Here is a 21,452-nt window from a genome sequence, read left to right as displayed (position 1 = left end):
AAATGTTAATGAAACTGTGCTATGATACCAGTAAAACACTTCAGCCTTAATACTTGTGCCTGGGATCAAAGGACCAATGTAACTCCCTCTCTTATTGCTTAAAATCTTCACTCTGCAGCAGCCTAGAGAAAGAATTTACACATCCACAGACTCACACAAACACCCACCCACATGCTCTGATTAACTTGCTCGCGAGTGGTTCTCACCTTGCACGACACCCCAGGGGTACTGTCTGGCCCGCACGGTTTTGTTTCCCACTTTGACCTCTTCCACGCTACCAACCACAGCAAACGGCAGGTGGGCCTGCACAGGAAAAGAGGTTAGGGTGTTAAAAAGGTCAAGAGGTCACAAGTGTAACTGGAGCCATTACCAGGGGTCCCAGCTCCATCTGTTTTCTGGATTACACTTTCTTTTTTCATAGTTTCTTTACAGCACAGCATAAAACAAGTCCTGAAATATTACTAGAAGTTTCATCAAAATGGCAATATGGCCAAGTGCAATATCCAACTCACAGCAGCTGCAATTCTTTGATAAAGGTAAAATGTGTCACAACACACCATTATAAATTAATCATTGTGGTGCTGCAGAGATGCTCTGACCTACAAATCATATTCCCCAGATGTAAGGGAGCATGCGTGTTTGGTACAGACCCAAGGAAAAAAAAAAAATCCCATTCTCATTTTTATTTTTTAAGTGAAAATAAAATTTACCATCACCAATCACAATCAGATTTTTTTTTTTTTCTCATTCAGCCCTCCCTCAGACCACACTAAGTGTAACCATGTTGACATACAGTGTGAGCTGCACCAGAGCCCTCTTTTAAAGTTTACTATGTGGCTTAGCTGGGGCTGCGAGACCTACTTTGTTGAAGTCATTAAACACACATACACACTTTGATTTCTCTCACAGGGTTACTACGCCTCGTTAGGATCGACAGTGAGGCATCACGGGGGAAACATGCCCGATACACAACCTCAAAAATTAGGCGGAGAGTTGAAACCAGCTGGCTGGTTGCAGCTCTGAGGAACAAGCTGGTGAGCGTGGGCGCTGATGTAACTGACTATGAATAGATGGGGATACTGTACAAGGACTGTGCCTGGGAGGACCAAATGCAGTCTTATTTATCCATGAGAGAATTTACCGTTAGTGCATTTGAACATGTGTGGGTGTGTGTTTGAGCACAGTGTGATTATACATCATCCCCACTCTAAAATTGGGACTATGAAACGCTAAATATTCGGAAGAAAATGAATTTGTGCTTGCTGCCTGAGCAAAAGTCACTCACTTGTGTTCAATTATCCTGCTAGATGCACACTCTTGTCATCATTTAAAAAAAAACTGGTTGGATAACTGGAAAATGCACAAATGGACATTAAGCCGGATTCAGGAAAGCATGTGCTGTCATCAGGTTTATACATTCTTTATAATGATGGAAAGAATTGAGGGATGGGGAACTGGTGCAACCAAACAGAGCAAGTAAAACTATGTATAATGTTTATATATAGCCAGCCAGTCAGCAGGTATTTGCAAATATTTGTAAGATAAGAAAACATTATTTTTCTGCACATTTTAAAACCCCCTAAAATGTGTCAACATATGCTGCCACTGCCAGATGTGTAACACATGAGCTGCTAAAGATGTTACAAGTGGGAAGGCACATAGATGTGTCAGAGGTCTTGAGAAAAATGCTATCATTTTCACTTTCAACACATTTGTGTGTGTGCAGAAACACATCCGACATTTCATCCTCTTCAGCCCAACAGGCAAAGTTTGAGTATAGGTTTCTTACATTCAGCACATACAGTGCTGACAAATAAGGAAACAGTAAAAGATAGAAAGAATCTCGCATCATGACTTACGTTCATGGAGGCGTTGATCTCACTGACAGCTTCGTCGTCTGTCGGGAACTGGTAGATCTGGACACCGTTGCTCACCAGCTCACTCATAATCTTTATTTTGAATTTATGGAGCTCACTCTTGGAGATTGTGTCCGCTTTGGCAATGATGGGAATTATGTTGACCTGAAGCAAAGATGAGAAAAGGAGAGGGGGGGCTTGTACTTGGTTACTCAAGTTATTAGAAGTGTACAGCGTTGTCCTTGTTTTATGGATGAGTCTGCCAAAAACTCTCGATGCATCCCTACACTGAACACTGCTTTCTGTTAAAGCGTATACATGAGGTTTATTACGTAAAGGTTTCGTTTAGGCTGGTCTGACATGCATCTCAATGACAGGACAAAATGTACCTGTTTAGAAAAGATGCAGAGAATGAACCCATAGTTTCCAGTGAATTACAGGTTAGAGCAATTAACTGCAGGCCTTAAGCAAACACTGTGAATAAAGCTAAATAAAACACACTGAAGACTGAATTAAAAACATGAAGCAAACTAAGTGCATTGCTAAATATGGCTGAGGATGCATACAAGACCATATGCAGCAAAACTGTACAGAGTATAAGCTCAGTCGGAACCCCGACAGATACATAAAACAAACAGTGATTATGAAAACAAACTAGGCTCCATCTCCAATCAGCAGCAGATGTGCAGAAATAAACATAGCTTTTCTGCATTCCTCTGTATGGCTGCATTACCCAAATCACTAACCGCGAGGATGAGGAGGATCCCCACAGATTCACTCATCAATTCCATAGTGTGCCTCAGAGCAAGAGCCAGAGCTTGTTAGGAGTCAAATTACAGGCTCATCACACTTTATTGGATCATTAATTTACAGCAGGGCAGCCGGCATCGTGTTTTAACCCTTATCTAATAAACAAAGTTCACTAATCGCTCTCCACTGTTGACAACAGCCTTGTGTGGCCACTGGAGCAGATGGGAGTGTCTGTCATGCTCAGGAGGGAGGAGGCAGTGATATTTGTTCACTTCCTACAACTGGGTTTTCCCAGCTGGCCAAAGAGTATTCCCAAACTGTTCTCAGTGTTTGTTCTGAACAACTAGGAGCTCCAGATGGGTAGCTGTGGCCACATAAAAGCAGTTCACATGCAAGATGATCATGAATAACATTCACACAGCCTGATATTTCTGGCATGTTTTGTTCTAATCTTACACAGGTCAAATATCCGTATATGATTGTACAGAGGAGATTGTCAGTTCTTGAGGGATGCAAAAACCTCTTTAAGACATTCTGAGCCTTAGTAATGTCAAAAAATATTTATAGTGCGATATGAAACAGTAAACATTAACAGATCATAATATCATTACTGTTTTTGGAATTAAAGTTTTCATAATTTAAGGGTTTGGGGGATATAAAGAGGAAGTATAATGTTACCATGGAGTCAGTTAGGTGTGGGCTATAACTTGAGCCCCCTTTTTTTAAGTGTACATTTGTTTACATTTTGGCAAACTGGCACTAGTAAAAGTATGCCAAATTAGTTATTAGGAGTTCCTGTTGGGACAATGGTGACCGAGGCAACTATCAGTGGATAATTTTAATACGAAAGTAAAGCAAAAAATGTGGTGATTCTCAGGCAGGTTTCTAAACAGATTTACTCTCATTGGACAGATATTATGACGTCCTCGGAAAAAGTAAGTCACACTGAACGTAAAAATGTGCGTCATGTACGTGTGTGTGTTTAGATTTGACTAGCTCATGACTCAGAGAAGAAGTGCAAATTTCATATTGGAGCTAAAACATTTTAAAGGTTGGCAGGAAATACCAATCTTTGTTTCTACAAACTGAATCCTCCACATCCCAATATTAGATAATCAACTGGCAATGATTTCCTCCTATTCAAGAAAAACTTCTTCATTTGAAACAAAAGACACCTCCTTCACACTCTTATCTCTCTTCCTGCCTTCGGCCACCACAAACCACACTCACTCTGGTGGGCCTTCAACCATCATCAGTGGGGAGGGGTGATTCACACAAGAAAAACACCATTGTCTGGCCTTGACAGCAAACGGCACAGACTGAGGGAAAAGTTGTTTCTGGTCTGCTTCCCTGCTTTTCCCTGTGACAGGGCTATCTGGCAGACAAGACAGCTCTGCTCATTTAGCTTTTGTTTCCAGATATTCCCACACAGTAACGCTCCTCTTCCTGACATAGACATAACTCAGCACATTAAAAATGTGACCTGGACCCGAATTTTACTCTGATGAAGATGGGGCCGCTCTTGAAATGCTTCTCCTGCCAATGAAATGCATTCATACTATCCAGAAGGTCACACTGTTTGGTCTTGGATTTATTATAGTTCTGGAACGACTGGTTGATTAATTGATGGTCAAAAACTTTTTTTTGGATGTTTGTTTGATAAAAACAAAAACTTTAAGATGTCACTTTGGCATCGGGGAACAGATGAAGAGATTTTTTCAGTTAAGTGAAAACAGTGAAAGCATTAGTTGAAGCCCTACTCTTTGTGGTCAACCTGTAGCCATCGAGAGCTCAGAAATGATAGAAATAAAACTGCTAAATGTGCAAAGGCTGAAAGCATGTGGTGAGATGCTGCTGAAAAATATTTTCTGCTGCACATTTATTCTATCAGGGAAGAGACCAGTGCATGCACAGCCCCATCAAGCCTGCAAAGAAAAACAGTGTCATATCCACACCATGGTCACTCAGCACTGGCTTGCTTTCAGATAAAACAGTGGTCATATTTCACGTAGTGGAAAGATTTCTGGGACGGGGCCACTGAGGTCAGAGTGGTGTCCACCGTGGCCGCCCAAATGTTGCGCTCACAGTGCTGTAAATCATTTTGAATAAAAGCACCAGCACTGCTCTTATTTTACACTTTCAACATTTTCTGGCACTGTGCAACTGAAAAAGGCTTGTGAGCAACCAAAATGGCCCTTAGAGCCACACTGGAGATTCACAAGAAAGAGAGTTCAGTTCATATGAATGGATGGGGAGATTTAGAAGAGGTAAGCTGCTTTGCTTTCACTCATATTAAGGAAGAGTATAGCTGGTAAGCTGCTATAGCATCGCAAACACATTTCGCTCATGTTACCTGCTTCGCCGTGGTTCATTTGCTGGGGCGCAGATAATATATTTAGCTCAGGTAAGCTTCCATATCTTGCTTCAAAGCCAGGGGTACAGAGATTTGGCTGTGTATGCGGTGGCGGTTTGGATGGTATCAGGGGACAGTTGGTAAAAGCAGGCTGCCAGGTTTTGATCACTCTGTTGGCTGGTAAAGACAGCACAGAGGCTCAGTGGTCAGCGCTGTCGCCTCACAGCAAGAAAAGTGCTGAATTTGGATCTTGGCCTATGTAAAGTCCTCTCTCTTATTTGTGTGAGCTTCCTCTCAGGACAGAGCAGTTGTCTGGTTTCCTTATAGAAATAAACACAAGTGCTCTTGTCATTGCGCTTGACCTTGATTTTTGCCTTAGAAAAACTGTTGGTCTACTAAATTACAAAATGTCAATCAAAATACCTAAGCATTTAAATTTAGTGAATTTAAACATCATTGAGACCTACAAAACCTGGTTAAAATGAATGGTACAAGAAATTACACAGATAAAATCATTCTTTCTAAAGGTTTCATAAAACTACTAACCGTCCCTTGAGAGTGACAGTTGGTGGAAGTATGGGGTTGTTGTCTTGAAAAGTATCAGGAGATTTGGCAGTGATGCGCAGCCGTGCATCGATAGCTGGCAGAGGTACTGTAAGCCAGCAGGTTTTCGTCACAAGCTGACCATCTGCTTTGTTCTGGATTCATTATCATTGCATCACCAGACACATGCAGGGCTGAAGCTGCCACTTTGTTGTTCCTACAGCACTGCTATCATTATTTATTCATCTAAGACAACATATTTAATGTTTGACCTCATCAACTTCATTGATTTTTGCAAATATCTGCTTATTCTGAATTTGATCCAGCAACACATTTCAAACAAGTTGGGGCAGGAGCAACAAAAGACAACAAAAGTTGTGGAATGTCCTAAAAACACCTGTTTGGAACATTCCACAGGTAAACAGGTTGATTGGTAACAGGTGATAGTATCATGATTGGATATGAAAGGAGCATCCTGGAAAGGCTCAGTCGCTCACAAGCGAGGATGGAGCGAGGTTCACCACTTTGTGAACACATGATTGCATAAAGGATGTTACCACATGGGCTCAGGAACACTTCATAAACACAGTTTGTTTGTAAATGGTTGCTTTCTGCTCTTATCTACATTTCACACAGCGTCCCAGATGTTTTGGAATGTTAATCGATTTGACTGATGCAACAAAACGTCACCAGTGAACCTTAAGGTGTCGTGACAGGATGGAAATAAGCACACACATCCCTAAAATCATGCAAGCAAATACACACACTTCAACAAAAAGACATTAATGGTATTTTATCATCTATATCCATGCAGCTTTCTCAATTCACAAGCTTGTAGATTTCAAAGACGTCAGTCGTCAATCTTTCTCGCGCTCAGGTCAAACAAATCTTCAGTTTTGCATTTTAACTTTCTCTGTCGTTTCTTCTCCTCTGGGCTTTGAAATGTTTTCAGGACCTCTCCCCATCCTGAAATTCCACACTTGCCACACTCTGAAACCAAGACTTAAAATCAAAAACCACTGAATGGTTTCAGCTGAGCAGAAAAAATCTATCAAACTACCAACAGGCTGAATTAGCAATAGCCACAACAGCAAACCAAACCACAGACTCACAAACTCAAGGAAAACCTCAGCAATAATGGCTTATCATCGAAGTTTCCCCAAGACTAAAATAGAAATAACAACATTTTGGCTCAATCTTAAGACCATAACACTCTCCCTGTCTGTCTGTCGCCACTAAAACTCACCCCCCCATTTCACGCTCCAAGTGCTGTTGTGATGAGATTTTTTTCCACCAGTTGTCTAATTGAGGTTGAGCCAGTGATTGTGTCTCCACTGAGCCGCACTCATCGGCCGTATGGCAGAACACAGATCCCCCGACCAATAAATCTGTGTCGTAATACTCACACAAGAGCCGTGAACAAGCTACAGATCAATGTGGTTCTGCATGGGACTATTGACTGGCGTACTACTGACCTGTAAACGTGTAAACTGAAAATACATCACATTACGGCATCTATTATAGTTGAAGTCTACAATAGTAGATGTAGACTTAGACAGATTTTCATTTGCAATAAACATGCAATATGTTGGCTTTTTAGAGCGAAGTTACTCCTATATGGCAGGTCTTCCCAAAACTCTTCAATCTTTTCCACAGCAACAGCCAAAGAACTTCACTCCAAAGAATGCCATGTAACTTTTCTTGAAATCTTATACGCTGAAATGGAAGCGTGCGCAGTCACTGCAACGTTTCTTTTCACTTTATTCTTTCAGGACGCTGAGAGTCCACACCCCAGCAAAGTGATCAGAGATCTCCACGTCTCAGTGAAATGCACACCAGTCACGGTGAAAGGGAGGTCGGATTACAGCCACAGATAGATATACACAGACAATAGGAATGAACAATGGGAAAGGACAATGGGAACGGACTGGGAGTGTGTGCTTTTTGTGCAAAGTGGAAGACGGATGTGTGTTCGTGTGCCATTTGTACGTACCTTGCTGTCCAGTTTTTTCATGGTGACGAGGTCCAGGGACTTGAGGGAGTGTCCTGTCGGGGCGATGAAGTAAAGGCAGATGTGGATCCTGGTGTCGTGGTAGTTGAACAGCGAGCGTTTGATCTTCAGCTCTTCCTGGAGATAGTTTTCAAACTGAGTGTCGATGTAGTCAACGATGGGCTTGTAACTGCAGAGACAGCCAGAGAGAAACTGTAAGGATTTATGTCTGAGGGCAAAAGCATAAATATTTGTCTTCTTATTCATGCACTGGTAATGAATATAAAAGGAAATATTCACTTGTCACCGGGGAAATGAACCGAGACAGTTATGTTTTCAGTAACTGTGCGATCTGATTCCATGCCAAGATCTCAGCTTAGAGCTGTACAGCTCAGTGCTGCATGAAATTTGTGCTTGACTTATGGGAGTCTGGTTGAAACAAATCACAGAGGCTGCAAAACATCCTGTCCTCTCTCACAGTGCTGTGACGGCCTTCGTAGCCTACAGTGCCACCAGTAAATTAAAGAAATTAGGAACGTGCTGCATAAAAACACTGACGTTTTGTTGTCTGTTCATGAGTGTTTTGCATGTGCATCTTAACAAATGAGACCAGAAAGGTACGTCAACCCAATTCTGGATGAATATGAATGTACCAAAAGCAAAAAGTCCAGGTTTTTTGTTTTGTTTAGTATTTTTTTTGGCTGTCTTACCCCATCCCAAAGCTAAAATTTGGGACAGTTGATCGTTCTAAAGCAGGTTTGTCTAATTCACCAGAACTTATATTAAAAAAAAATCCATTAAGATTCACCTTGCAGAGACATTGCCAGATTACTGCGTTGGAAATATCTGCCAGTATAAATGCACATGCACAATATCTCACTGCAGAGTTTATCAAGTTAAATGAAAAGAAATATGAACTGTCCTTTGTTAAAATGCTTATGTTTGTTATTGCAGCAGGAAGATAATTTGTGCCACAGCAAGCTTGTTGGGAGCACTTTGAGTCTGAGGCTTTAACTCATTTAGGTCAGTTCATTTGTAAAGAGACGGGAACGAGATCATTAGAAGCCAGCCACATGTTTAATACATTGCATCACAGCCGCCTGGAACGCAAGTCTCTTTCAAGTGAGGTTGTGTTTTATTAATTTGGTTCTGATAAATTCAATAAATTTGCTCCCTTTCCAAAATTCCACCAGCCTCACCTCCAATTAATGCCTCCAAAATGTTTTAAACAGACATTCCTGTGGTTCACAAACACATGCTTATGTTGTGTTGCTATATTTGGGCACTATATGACCATCTCAGTGTCTTGTAGTGTGGCCCATGTGATGCCGTCTAAGAGAAGTGCCCGCTACAGCAGGAGCGCCTATTCTGAATTTTTGAAGTGAGAACATACTCAGAGCCGCCTATAAAGGCACAGGGCCAAAATGTACAGTTTCAGTGGTATAAGGAGGCAGACGTTTAATTTGAAAGCCAGCTGTTTCTTTGTGTGCTCACAGAAGGAAAGTCACTGCAACAAGTACAGAGTTCATCATGCTAAACATAAGTTACTGGCTTGGATCAGATTTTGTTTTGATGCTGGGCGACCAAACATCCTGTCCTACAGCTCACGAGTAAAATGCTTAGTCGTGTCCTCCTGTTAACCATCATCATATGTCACAAACAAATGCTCAACATGTCTTCCCACACTGTATTCCGCAGCTCTGAGTGAGACGCAAGTCCAAAAACAAAATCTATTCTCCTCAGCTGGCACCATGTTTACAGTCGTCTGTCCTCTCCTGTCACATCCATCTTCAATCTTCTCTGTGGAATGCACCAACTCTGACCTTTTGAAGCTCTCTCAGTGTGCATTTACAGTCCGCTGCAGGGCCTGTCCTGCACCATGTTGGTTTACAGAGCCTACAGAGAAAGCTGCTATCAAAGGGCGTGAGAGTGCTGCTTGCTGGCTCGGTCACAGCAAGAACACTCCATTCCACAGCTGAATGTCAAAAAAAAAAAATCAACTATTTCCTCTTTACTGCTGTCCCACCTCGTCTGATTTCCATCCTACAGAGAGAACCAAAATGTGCAGGAAACCCAGACTGATATTACTTTGTGTCTGTTTTTCTCATTTGTATCCCCAGGCAACATTGACCTAACTTGGGAGAAACTAAGGCGCTGTCATCTCGCAAATAGAAGGGAGGGTTTGGATCAAGATTGACAGGAAAATCTGTCGTTACGACAGTCAGGAGTCACATGGAAAACACTCTGAAGCATGTGTTTCACGCATGTGCTGTGAGCGCCAGACGACTGGAATTCGATTCAAAGGACTCTGCGATGAGTACTGTTGATCAGAATATATCAAAGCAGACATCATTCAGTAAATGACACTGTTACTCTGGTTTGTTACACACTGTCATCTAAGTGGACTGTACGATTTTGGTGTCAAGAAACATGGAAGAGTACAGCATGTCTTAAAACTGGTTTAAATTGGGTCGCAAAGAAATACATAGAGTAAATACAATTGATTCTTCGGGGCGTTGATGAGTCAGTGGTGGAACTACAACTACACTTTACTTGAGTATTTCCATTCTATGTTACTTTACAGTTGTACTCTTCTTCATTTTGAAGTGAAATATTGTACTTTTCACTCTTATCTGACAGCTGTAGTTACTTCTTGCCTTTCAGATTAGGATCAGACATAAAAAACAGGTGAACTAAAATGAATACAGCATTCATATTAAATATTAAACTGGTGGTTCCCAGCAGTGTAATTTTGCCTCCATGTCATGTTTCAGATGTCTGTGAGTTGTTAGCAGTTCCACCAAAGAGACATTTCCTCTCTAGACTTCTCACATGGTTTCATTTAAATCACCGTTCAAAGCTGAAGGAGTTAAAACCCTCCAATATTTCACAAAAACAGCAAAGATTAGAGAAAAGTCCAGAAAATTAATACAAGTGGACCTTTGTTTTTTCTTCTTTCCTGTCCCATTAATCATCTCACGACCCCTCTGGGCCCAATCCCTTGGCTGGGAAACACTGGATTATCCTATTTAACGTCGGAAAACTTTTACTTCTCAACTTATCTCAACATCTTTTGACCTGCACATCAGCATCAACATTCGAATCATGTCACCGTCTTAACATCATCGACTGTCAGTTCTCCATCCTCACCTATCCTCTTTGTTGATCTGATCACCGAAGCCAACGGTGTCAACAATCGTCAGCTTGAGGTGGACGTTGCTCTCCTGCAGGTCGTAGGTTCGCGGCCGCAGATACACGCCGTTCTGATAGTGGCTCGCCTCTTCGTTCTCAAACATGGTGTTGAAGAGCGTGTTCATTAACGTTGACTTGCCGATACCAGTCTCCCCTGTGGACGGCAGGAAGTGGACAGAGTTGAATTACTCGGTCAGGGGGGAGCAATTCATCAGCTTTCAGACATGAGGTTCTTACTGCAGCAACACCAGGGCATTTCTTTCATGTCAGGAAAAACAACAGTGTCGCTGTTTTGCTGCAGTTATGCATGTTGTCGGGAGGAGAACAAATCAAATAAATATTTAGGGAAATGTTCAGTGTTAGTGAGTTGCTAATCGATTACAATATTAAACACAATCTGTCATGCACATTGCACCCACGCTGTCGCTAGGTACTCACCTACACAGAGAATGTTAAAACAAAATCCCTGTGTGACCGATTTACTGACCAGCTGGTCAGGGAGGCTGTCAAATCCAACATGTCCGCCCAAACTCAGGTTACGCTTCTCTTCATTCTGAGGGACACAAACAGCACAAAACAAAACATTAAAAGTCTGGTTGCAATGTGAGGAAAACACACATGGGGAAGACATTAGTCGGAGGTAGGAAGAGCTGGTTGCTGAAGCCCTCACATTCCTATGCAAATGAACATCAAAGACCCTCGGCACGCTCTGCAGATGTAAAACCCGTCGCCTAACATTCTGTGTTAGGTAATCAGGGCCTACGGTGAGAATTCAAGAATAATCCTTCACAAGTATGAGAAACTTAAGACATTTCCACACAGAGATGAGATGCTCTTTATAAGAAGCAAGAATTCATTCAGGGATTTAATATGGGGCATGATGAGAATATCCTCAGTTGGGAATAAAAGTCACACAACGCTGTGAATTTTTCAGTTCTTTGGAATAATTCTGACAAGAACAAACATTTCAAAGCTTCTCCTTTCTATTACTCCTGCACTGCACTGACCACAGCCACAGAGTACAAGCAATATGAATACATGATATAAAACCATTTATCTTCATTTAGGCCCCATATAATCATATTTTCCAATTAGATACAACAAGCTACACCGCCCAACTCTGTAAACAAAACCAAAACTGGTCTCCAGTCACTGCTACAGTAAATTACTGCAGAGACTATGCACAGCCACTCTGTACAACGTGCATTTAGGAGACAGCATCCTAGGGCTAAAAGCACAAAGATTACCGATATACACCAAAGACAGACAGACAAAATTATTGGGTTGTAAGCATTTTCACCTTTGATCTCCCTTATCTAGCCCATCTCGTCTGAAGGAGAGACAGTTAGTGGGAAGAAAAAGCGTGCTAAAGCTGGAGAGGAGGGGGGGCAGACAGCACCTTCAGATGAATGGGGCCACCCGAGCTCGTCTGGCTCAGCCACGAAGGACTGCATACTTGAAGGCTGATGTCACAGAACACAGGCAGCCTGAGAGCAGAGCAAAGCTCAGCTGAACGCAACCAGACTGTGCCGAACTGAGAGGCGGAGGCAGGCCGCGCATGCATACACGGTCGAGGAGTTATAAACCTGACTGAACTGCACAGTCAAAGATGAGCACTGTGTGTGTGTGAGGAAGTATAACAGAAAAAAGAGAAACAGGGCTTAATGTGTCAGGCAACACCCCTGGACTAATCTGACATGAGCTGAGCTAGGCAATACTGAGCTGAGCCGCAGCACACTGCGAGTTTATTACATTACATTAACACCCGTGTTCAATGAAAAAAAAAAGAAGCAATACAAGCTGTTAATATGCTTTAAGTGTCTCTAAATGGGATGTTAGTGAAACATCAAGCCAAGGTGAGAAAAATGTGTCCCATGGCGAGTCAAGCAGGAACAGCAGCGTCACAGCCACAAATCTTGAAATTCCCATTTTTAACCGCTGTGGTTTTCTTATGGAACAATGTTTTCATGGATACAAAAGGAGCAATGGTGTCTTAATCAGGAGAGACGATTATAGCCAGCTCTCAATGTTCATATGGGCACCTGACTATTGTTTGAGGACAGCTGTAAAAACCATGAACCTGTCCTTTAAGTGATGTTGCGAGACAACTTTCAGTGCTGTGCAACAGCGCTCTACCACACTTTTAGCTGTTTATTCCGAAGGGTTGCACTTGCAGCTTCAGATGACATCTAGCTCTTGTTCCTTTTGAGTCTGAATTAACTTATTCTTAGTTGCACCTACCAAATGAATATAATGTTTTGTTGTACTCAATAGCTGGTTTAAGGGGATGAGGAAGAGGAAGAGGAAGAGGCTGTGGCCATTTTTTGTTTGTTAGTCACCATAAAACTCTGAGCTCGTCAGACAGCATTAATTCTTCCCTGTGCTATTCAGTTTGCTGAATGAAGCTTGTGGAGATATTCGGATAGATTGCTGGCGGGGTGAGGGTGTGACCGTTGGTATCGGGCCTGGAAGAAAACCGGTGCAATGAGTCTCTGGATTTTTGAGCTGTTTTTAAAATAGGAGAAGTGGAGAATTTATGCTAGGCTGTATTTACACAGCGAAAGATAAATAATGGCCTGCATGGTCATGTTCCATCAACACCCCGGTTTTGCATGGGGTAGCGGCCTAACTGCACACAGTTGGTGATTAGGCGTCTTGCTCAAGGGCACCTTTACAACTTTTTCTATGCAAGTGGGATTTTTTTGTCTTACACTGCAAGTCTTTAAATTTACACTTCAGGTCACAGACTTACTTCTGGAAACTTGCTGTACCTAATCTGGGCCTTCAGAGATGCATGACCAAACCTTGTTGGTCAAAACTCAAAACTTACCAAACCACATTGGTGAAACTCTCAGATTCAGAACAATAACAAGGATCCTGACACATGAGATAATTCTAAGTTGACCTCCAACCCTGAACCAGACAAGCTGTCAGGAGCTCATAATCTGTGTGTGAATCATAAGAGGCAGATGGGTCGTGACTGAGGGCTACAAAAAAAAAAGCATGCGGACCTGACCAACAGTGTTATCTTTAAGGATCAGACAGAATAGAAGTGCAAACGTGGACACAAACTCGCCATGCTTTGACGTGACTGACTGAATGTGTCCGTAGGCACTAGACTCAGTGGTGAAAGAACATTCAGCATTCAAATCTTACTTAAATAAAAGCACATTAATATTATCAGTGTGAAATGCAAAAGTACTCATTCTGCAGAAAAATGGCTTCTTTGATCGGTGCAGTTAAATTACTTGGTTTTCATTCCAATCCACTTGTTTAATAATGCTTTAGAAATGAGTGTCTGCAGCTTGAAACAAGACCTTAGACTGCTCACTGCATTAGAATTATGAAAAAACAGAACTTGCATTGGAAAAACATGTCGCAATATTCTGACTGCACTGTCTGACTCAATTAGATAACCTGATAAAAGCAGATATTGTGCACAATGCATCATATTATAGATCATGTGTTTTGCATGAAATTCTAAATCAGCAGAATAACAAGAAAAAAAATGTTGTAGTCAAAAAATGTATGTAAGTAAAATGTACAATATTTGCTTTAAAATCTAGTAGAGCAGAAATACAAAGCAGCAGGAAAATGAAACACTGACTAGAGTTTAGTTGCATGTAAGTACAGTATGTGAGAGCTACAGCTCCTCCATTTTTGGGCGTTTTCTCGGTTTTACTTTGGCTGAATTTCCATCTTATGAAGCTCTGCTCAAAACAAAATGGATTAGACAAACAATGCTTCACAAAGCTAAAAATAAACCTGATCGTTTTAGTTCCTGAAACATTTAATGACAACAGCATAAGATGCTGCCTTTATCTAGAGAAGTACAACCAGCAGACAGGAGCTAGACAAGAGAAGAGCAGCAGCGTTAAGTATGACAGGAATGAAAAGCTTCTGGTTAGCTGTCCCAGGGTGAGGAAACGACAAAGTTCTCAGGCCACTGTATCATCAAGCCAACAGGAAGTGGCTGCACAGGGGCCCCAGGTGGCTCTGAGTGAAATGAGGCACAAACCATATAAGCTAGTTCATTCACGATGCTGTGTGTTGCACCACGCTAATGTGAACTGCTTTTTTCTGCCGGCAATGGGCCCTTTTCAGAGAAGACATTTTGAAATGTCACAGAAGGAAAAGCACAAGTGCGCACACAAAGCACAAGAGACAACAGCTAAATTTAACAATTCATTTCATTGTAGATTCATCTTTCCATGATGTGTCTGACTGCCCCATTAAATGTATGTCGGATCAGCAATTCCTGTTCGAAACAACTATCTCTGGATTACTTTGATACTGAAGAACACTTCAAAAAGTGATGATTCTCAGCCACGTGAGTTTGAAACAGCGTCTTTGTGGATTTTTACTTGTGTTGAACATCGGTGACAATGATCCTCAAGGAAGTGTAAGTCTGAAACTGGAAATATGTGCACCATGCTTTCGTGTTATGACTCCAAGAACAAGTTGCTTAAGCACCTTATTTGCCTCCATGGGCTGCATGTCACAGCCACTGCAGCAGCCCCCTGGTGCTGACCATGTTTTGTTGGGCTGAACTTCTTTGATTTCAGAAGACCAGCATACACCTGTCCCTTTGTTTGACAACCTCTGATCTACACCAATTGTTTCAACCCTGGTCCAGTGAGTCTGTAAACGTCAACTAAATCTGACATAAGAAGCATTAAAACCTCACAAAAATGAGTGAGCACCCTGGAAGCAGGCAAATGAGACATCAGCTGTGACATCAACTTTCCGAAAGGTTAAATAAATATGTGATGTGGATCCAACTTGACACAAACTGAGGGCAAAAAAGCAAGATGTTAGAAGCACCCATCACTCCACGGACACATTTTTGGTGAACAGCACTAATATGACCTGAAGTCGTCCTATCACTTGCTCGCTCCTGCTGCAGGCCCCCCCTCCTGCTGTCTTTCTATCCACGCTTCAGCCTCACTCTCGCCTTCTGGCCTCCATTCCCACCTGACTTGTGTCTGACTTGTGTTTGCAGCTCGTGTCTGCCTCAGTGAGCCTCCACCTGACAGACAGCAGCAGCAACTTGGCAGGCTGAGACAGGGGGACTGGGAAGGCCTTTGAAAAGGCTTCAAATATTTACAATAACTTGAGGTGCACTTTGTGTAGAACTAGTTTCCCTTAAATGTCTTGTTTTCACATTAAATTTTAACAAGGCCAGATCAACTGCTAGGGTTATTCCATACTCACTGGGCATGTTCCACTTCCTATATGTTTTATTGTATACATCACCTAAACAGCATGAGACAGGATACTAAACAATTTACAATGGATATTACATGCTTTTTTGGAGCATGTCATGTATTGTGATAGCTAGAGCAGAAGGGGGGCTCAAGTGACAATTAAATGATTAAACAATTATTCAATCAAGTCAAAAATTATCACCAACTACTCCAATAATAAATTAATAATTTCAGTTATTTAGTTTTGCCGCTTTTCTCCATTTCATGTGATTGTAAATTGAACATCTGTTTTGGAATTTTAGAAAATGCACTGTAAAGACATTGCCAGGAACCTCCTGGCTGGTTCCTGAGGTGAGGTTAAGGACTAAAGGGTCTGACAGAGCACCACTACTATGAGATGACCCACCCAAGAATCTTAAACTTTCAAAATCACTTTTTTCTTTTAAATTGCTCTTGAAAACTCACTTAAATTGCAAATCTTTCTTATAGTCATAATTTAATCTGGCCAACATGTACGTGTTTGTATATGTATGTCTCCATGCCTGATAAATATACAGTATTATTATTATTATCATTATCATTATTTTTATGTTGAGAGGGGCTGTTTTTCTTACATTTTAAGTCAATAATAAATTGTAAGTCATTTATAGTAAGTCAGTAATAAGCTACAAAATAAATAAAGAAAAAATAAATTAAATAAACAGAATAATTGATATTTAAGGGTGTCAAAGGACTCAGGCTAAACTGACATGGTCACACCTCTGGGCAGGGGTCCAAAATTTGAAAACCTTCTTAATGAAAACAACATTTGAAACTGCTGACATCTATTTCATAACAAAACATGACTTCTGTGACAAATACTCAGTTGGTTTTGGACGGATGAGTCACCCCTTTAGCCTGTTGCTTCAGTGTTGAGAGGAGATGACGGTCTGGGGGCTTCTGGAGACACTATGGGCCTAACTCAACTTAACATCTATGAGACGGGGAGACCGCATGACGTGATAAACCCACATACACATTCAGTACTCTTAAGATGATGTGGCTGGTGCTTCCTGTCCAATGGTGGTCACATGGATTTACGAAAGTGCCTGATGTCCTTTCAGTTTTAATCAGCTACTGGCACATCATACTTTTGACATCTGAAAGGGTTTTTTGTATTAATACTATGAACATTATGAAATGGAGCACAGCGTTTTTTACAACTTAAGTAACTGAAAAAGAAATATACTTCGATAAGATGTTTTTGCAATATCAAAACGCTCTAGCCACACCTACAGATTTTACCATTGTGTACTGCTGTAGCCAGTCTCTTGCTGCTACTTGTGCTCATGGTGATATTGTAATAACAAAAATGTTGATGGCTAGGATTTGGGAGATGTGCCATCAAGGATCCACAAGCACAGAGATAAAAACTAGTTTTTATCCATTATCTTATCAAATGTGCTCTCTCTCTCTCTCTCTCTCTCTCTCTAATCTTAAACACTCATGCACAACAATTGTTAGGCCACATTACTGCTCAGTCTCATTTATGGCCAGCAGGAAAGACAAAAAAAAATGAGTGAGACAGATGGGAGAGGAGACAGGAACCATTTTATGAGACAGATGTACAGCTCACTCATCTTTGCAGGGCTTTTCAAAAATACAGTTTCCTTACTATCAGTGAACTGAGGAACGTCTGATCCTATAAAAATTATTTCTAGACCTTTGTCAGTTATGTTGTTGGCAAAAAGCCAAAACCTTTGTGTTTTTTTATGGATTAGAGGGAAAACTTGTGTGGATCAGGTGAGCTTTTCTCTCTTACATGAATGTCAAAACTTTCACACGTTTCAAGATCCAGACTACTTATGCATGTTATTGAATGCTGTTGGTAAAGTGAACATCAAGGAGGCGAAACTGATTCAATCACAGACTGCACATTTTAAAAATGTGGATCCCACCGAAGAGCACATTAGGTGAGTAATAAAAAATCTTACGTGGGTGAGGTGTCTATGGAACGATGGACACTAAGTGGAATCTGACATGTACAACTTTGTGACCTTTTTGGATGCAGCAAATCTGGTTCTCGTTTTGTTTTGATAGGAGTGACTGATCAGAGAAAATGACATGCAACTGCATGCATGTTACAGTAATCAAATGCATTTTTTCTATTTTCTGGCTTCCTCATCAACATTTACAGGCATCACAACTGACTAAACTTGCAGATAAAGTACAAAGTGTCAGGTTAATAAGTGTCCTTTTCTTTTACTTTCTGTTTCTTGTTGTCTGTTGCTCAAGCTGCCATAGCCAGGTCAGTTTTACATAGACTGGCTTGATTTGGGCATTCACATACATGCCTTGTTCAAGCTGGTTGCAAATCCAAAACACAGTTGAAAAACATTACTCCAAGCAACACTTTTACTGTTCACACTGAAAAAAACACATCTATATGCCATGTGAAGCACTTTGAGGTGCAGGGCCAAACATCCAACTATTCATATTGCTGCTGATGGGTTCACTGGGCGCTACAAGAATCAAACTATCTTCCTTCATTTGAACAGAAAAAACACTGATTAACATCAAAACAAACATTACTGCCGAAAAATTAATTAATTTTTTTTGCCAACATTATCTGGAAGGCTATTTTAATCTCCATAATTCGGTCTCAGAACCTGTTCTGACCTATTCTATAGATGGATATTGACTCATCACAACAGAGGCTGCAGCTCAGCTGTCATTATTCATCTGCAACACTGGATTTGACAAGCTCGCTCTAGGCAGTTCTGGCCTGTATATTCTATATACAGCCAACATCACTGATGACACACAACAGTCAGTATACTCCACGTGCAATCTGCTCTGAGCAACATTCAGCTGAACAAAACGGAAAAGCCAATGGCTATGGTTTGAGGGAGGGTGTTAAAAATGAGAATGTGTTAAAAATGAACACATATGGACTGAATTCACTAGATAAAACTGATAAATCTACAGCACATATATAGATAATATATTCACAAGTTAACATCACACTCTGCACAAACAAGCAAAGCTGCATCTTTACAGTGCATGCCCATCGCCTCATAATTCCTCATTCCTTGTCTCTTGCCTTTAAGCACTTTATGAAGTTCATTTCATTTTATGCATGCAGGCCTAGCAATGCTCTTCAGGGTCAGTAAGCACTGTACATGCTAAATATGTTACAGGGCATTTCATTACATAACCATTTAAATGAACTACATCCGTTTATATATACGGTACACACTCTAATGCAATCAATGAGTGAAAACAATAGATGGGCAGTCCGCTCCATTGATCGTCTCATATGGCTCCGGCCTAGAAAGCTCACCCAAAGCTACATGGGATTGACATGTGCCGACAATGCAGCCAACCACACATCCATATCAATAGCTGCACATAATTGACCGCGTGCCCTTTATACAAACTGGCAGGCGAGCACGTCAGTTTGTTCAATATGGTCTCACTTAGTTCCGAAAGTTGGACAGGAAGTCGGCCAGTCAGGCAACCGTGCTGCAGCTAAAACTGTCATCCCACAAGCTTGTTTCGCTGCACATCCTCAGCATTTTTCTCATTAATCGTTTTTCTGATTCTGTATTCTAAAAGAGACATTTTACAAAGCGCAACTCTGCAATATCCTCTGCAACCTGCAGCCCCTCTTGGACACCTTCCTAACTTAAGAAATGCCAAGCGTGCAATATCCTAAACACCCTCTTTTTGGATCCTCTCCTTCCTTCGCAGACATGTGTTGCACCAATAAGTGGTAGGAGTGGCCCGGAGTGTGTTCTTAATCTCTTTATCCCTGCAACTCAGCGCTGCTTACTGTCCAATTCACCACTGCAAGGATCTCTTCAAGCATGTGCCAAAAAGTTAATCACCCTATTCAAATCCCCTCCCGTGCATATGCTTCATCACAATAATATTGGTTTTCCGTAACACACACACACTGTCTTGAGGAAATTCTTGACAGTTGACTATCTTACTGTATGCTACTGGTATTTTCTTAAGCCTGTGTTGCATCACTATGCTGCACTGTCAGAGCCATGACTGACTGACTGACTGGGCTTGCCACAAGGAAAATAATGCAGGATGCATTCCACTCATCTGAGAATATGCCTCACCTACTACTGTGACATGCAAAGGCATTTATAGACCAACACAGACCATCAGCAGAAACTCGCCTAGCATTTTCTATCTGTTCAAACTGACCTGGCCTCACTTTTCACACATTATGTGTCCAGAAAGTGAAGCACAAGTTTAATTTTGCACCCCTGGACAGGAAGCTAAAATGAGGCCACATGTCAACACTTTGCTGGGGCTGAGGCTTGTCACTCTGTGGTTACTGCTATCTAGATGTAGTAGCTCACTCGGTACTGCAGTTTTACACAACACAGCTTAAATAAGTTACGCCTAATAAGGACTTCAAGTGTGTCTGTACAGCAGTGAGTTCATAGCAACAGTATCATACTTTATAGCATTTTTATCAGCTAGCTAGCCACCGTATTTGTAGTATTACAAACGTGCTGTGTTTACAGCCACTTCTAATAACGTCAAGTGTCCAGCTGAATGGTGCCATACGTTACACCCTTAGCTACGCATACATGGGTAACGTTAGAGACGTAAACTACGACAATAAACGTTACAAGTCACGACGTTAAAACAGCCCACAATGGCAGCATTATCTTAATTTATCTTTACTGAAAACAAAACCAGTCACCATCACAGAAATCCCTTCCACCATCTCGGCTGAGCCCACATCACAGGCTTCAAAGGCGGGGGAGGCTTAGCTTCATACCCAGCTAACAAACACACTTTTACCAATCACAACCAAGCACACCCGTGGCTGCTCTTGCAGTGTTTTCAGTCCCAAAGAGGAGGGAAAAAAAATAAAAACACACAAGGAACGCCGTGGCTTTCACTTACCGAGAACACGTCAACGTCCGTGGCAGCCATGGTGCGGAATGTGTGGTGTTGGTGTGCTGGAGCAGACTGAGCAGAGGCGAAAGGGAGCAGCCCTCGTCTCTCCGTACTAGCCTGCTAAACTACTGAGCTGGGCTGACAGAGATAGGAAGAGAGGGACACAAGACGGAGAAGAGCTAGTAACTGGGCAGGGAGGCTACTAAGCTAGGCGACAAGATCATTCCCTGCTAGTTCACATCTGTTTCGCTCACTCAGGGTAAATTGTTTATTTTCTTCGCTTTGATTTTGAATGGGAGTCCATGAGAGGGCATAGGGGCTTGTTTGAGTTAGCTTAGGTATGTAGCACGGGATAGTAGGAAAACAAGTCGGCAAACAGAGCTAATGAGTTCGGTAGATACGTATGTTTAACGCATGCCCACTAATGCGGATTAATTCCAACTATTTTTAGAACTAGCTCCTGTTTTCATTAATTATCAAGACTCCTTGTCAAATAAAGTTGACATTTTCTGAATCTGGTGGAGTTTAAAGTCGCCTAGATGCGTTTCCAGGCGGCGTAACGGTCAACGTTTCTACATACGTTCAAGCAGGACGTGAACTATCTTGACGTTCAGGCTACATCTTTGGGCGGGACAGATACGTTCCAATATGGC

At 41.6% G+C, this 21,452-nt stretch overlaps 1 protein-coding gene across 1 annotated transcript in view; it reads right to left on the bottom strand.

Annotated features, from left to right (window-relative positions):
- sept8a (septin 8a) overlaps positions 1 to 20,957 on the bottom strand; it is a 32,482-nt gene extending 11,525 nt beyond the window's left edge. The window contains exons 1-6 of the mRNA XM_041951644.1: positions 20,806 to 20,957; positions 11,123 to 11,237; positions 10,643 to 10,838; positions 7,496 to 7,682; positions 1,860 to 2,021; positions 207 to 303 (exon numbers count right to left, since the gene is read on the bottom strand). Of these exons, the coding sequence (XP_041807578.1) occupies positions 207 to 303; positions 1,860 to 2,021; positions 7,496 to 7,682; positions 10,643 to 10,838; positions 11,123 to 11,237; positions 20,806 to 20,835 (787 nt within the window). The 5' untranslated portion in view covers positions 20,836 to 20,957. The remainder of the gene's footprint in view (positions 1 to 206; positions 304 to 1,859; positions 2,022 to 7,495; positions 7,683 to 10,642; positions 10,839 to 11,122; positions 11,238 to 20,805) is intronic.
- Between the last annotated feature and the right edge of the window lie 495 nt (positions 20,958 to 21,452).

Source organism: Chelmon rostratus, chromosome 14 (genome assembly GCF_017976325.1).
Source record: "Chelmon rostratus isolate fCheRos1 chromosome 14, fCheRos1.pri, whole genome shotgun sequence".
NCBI classification, from domain to species: domain Eukaryota; kingdom Metazoa; phylum Chordata; class Actinopteri; order Chaetodontiformes; family Chaetodontidae; genus Chelmon; species Chelmon rostratus.
This window is presented reverse-complemented; position numbering and strand designations above follow the sequence as displayed.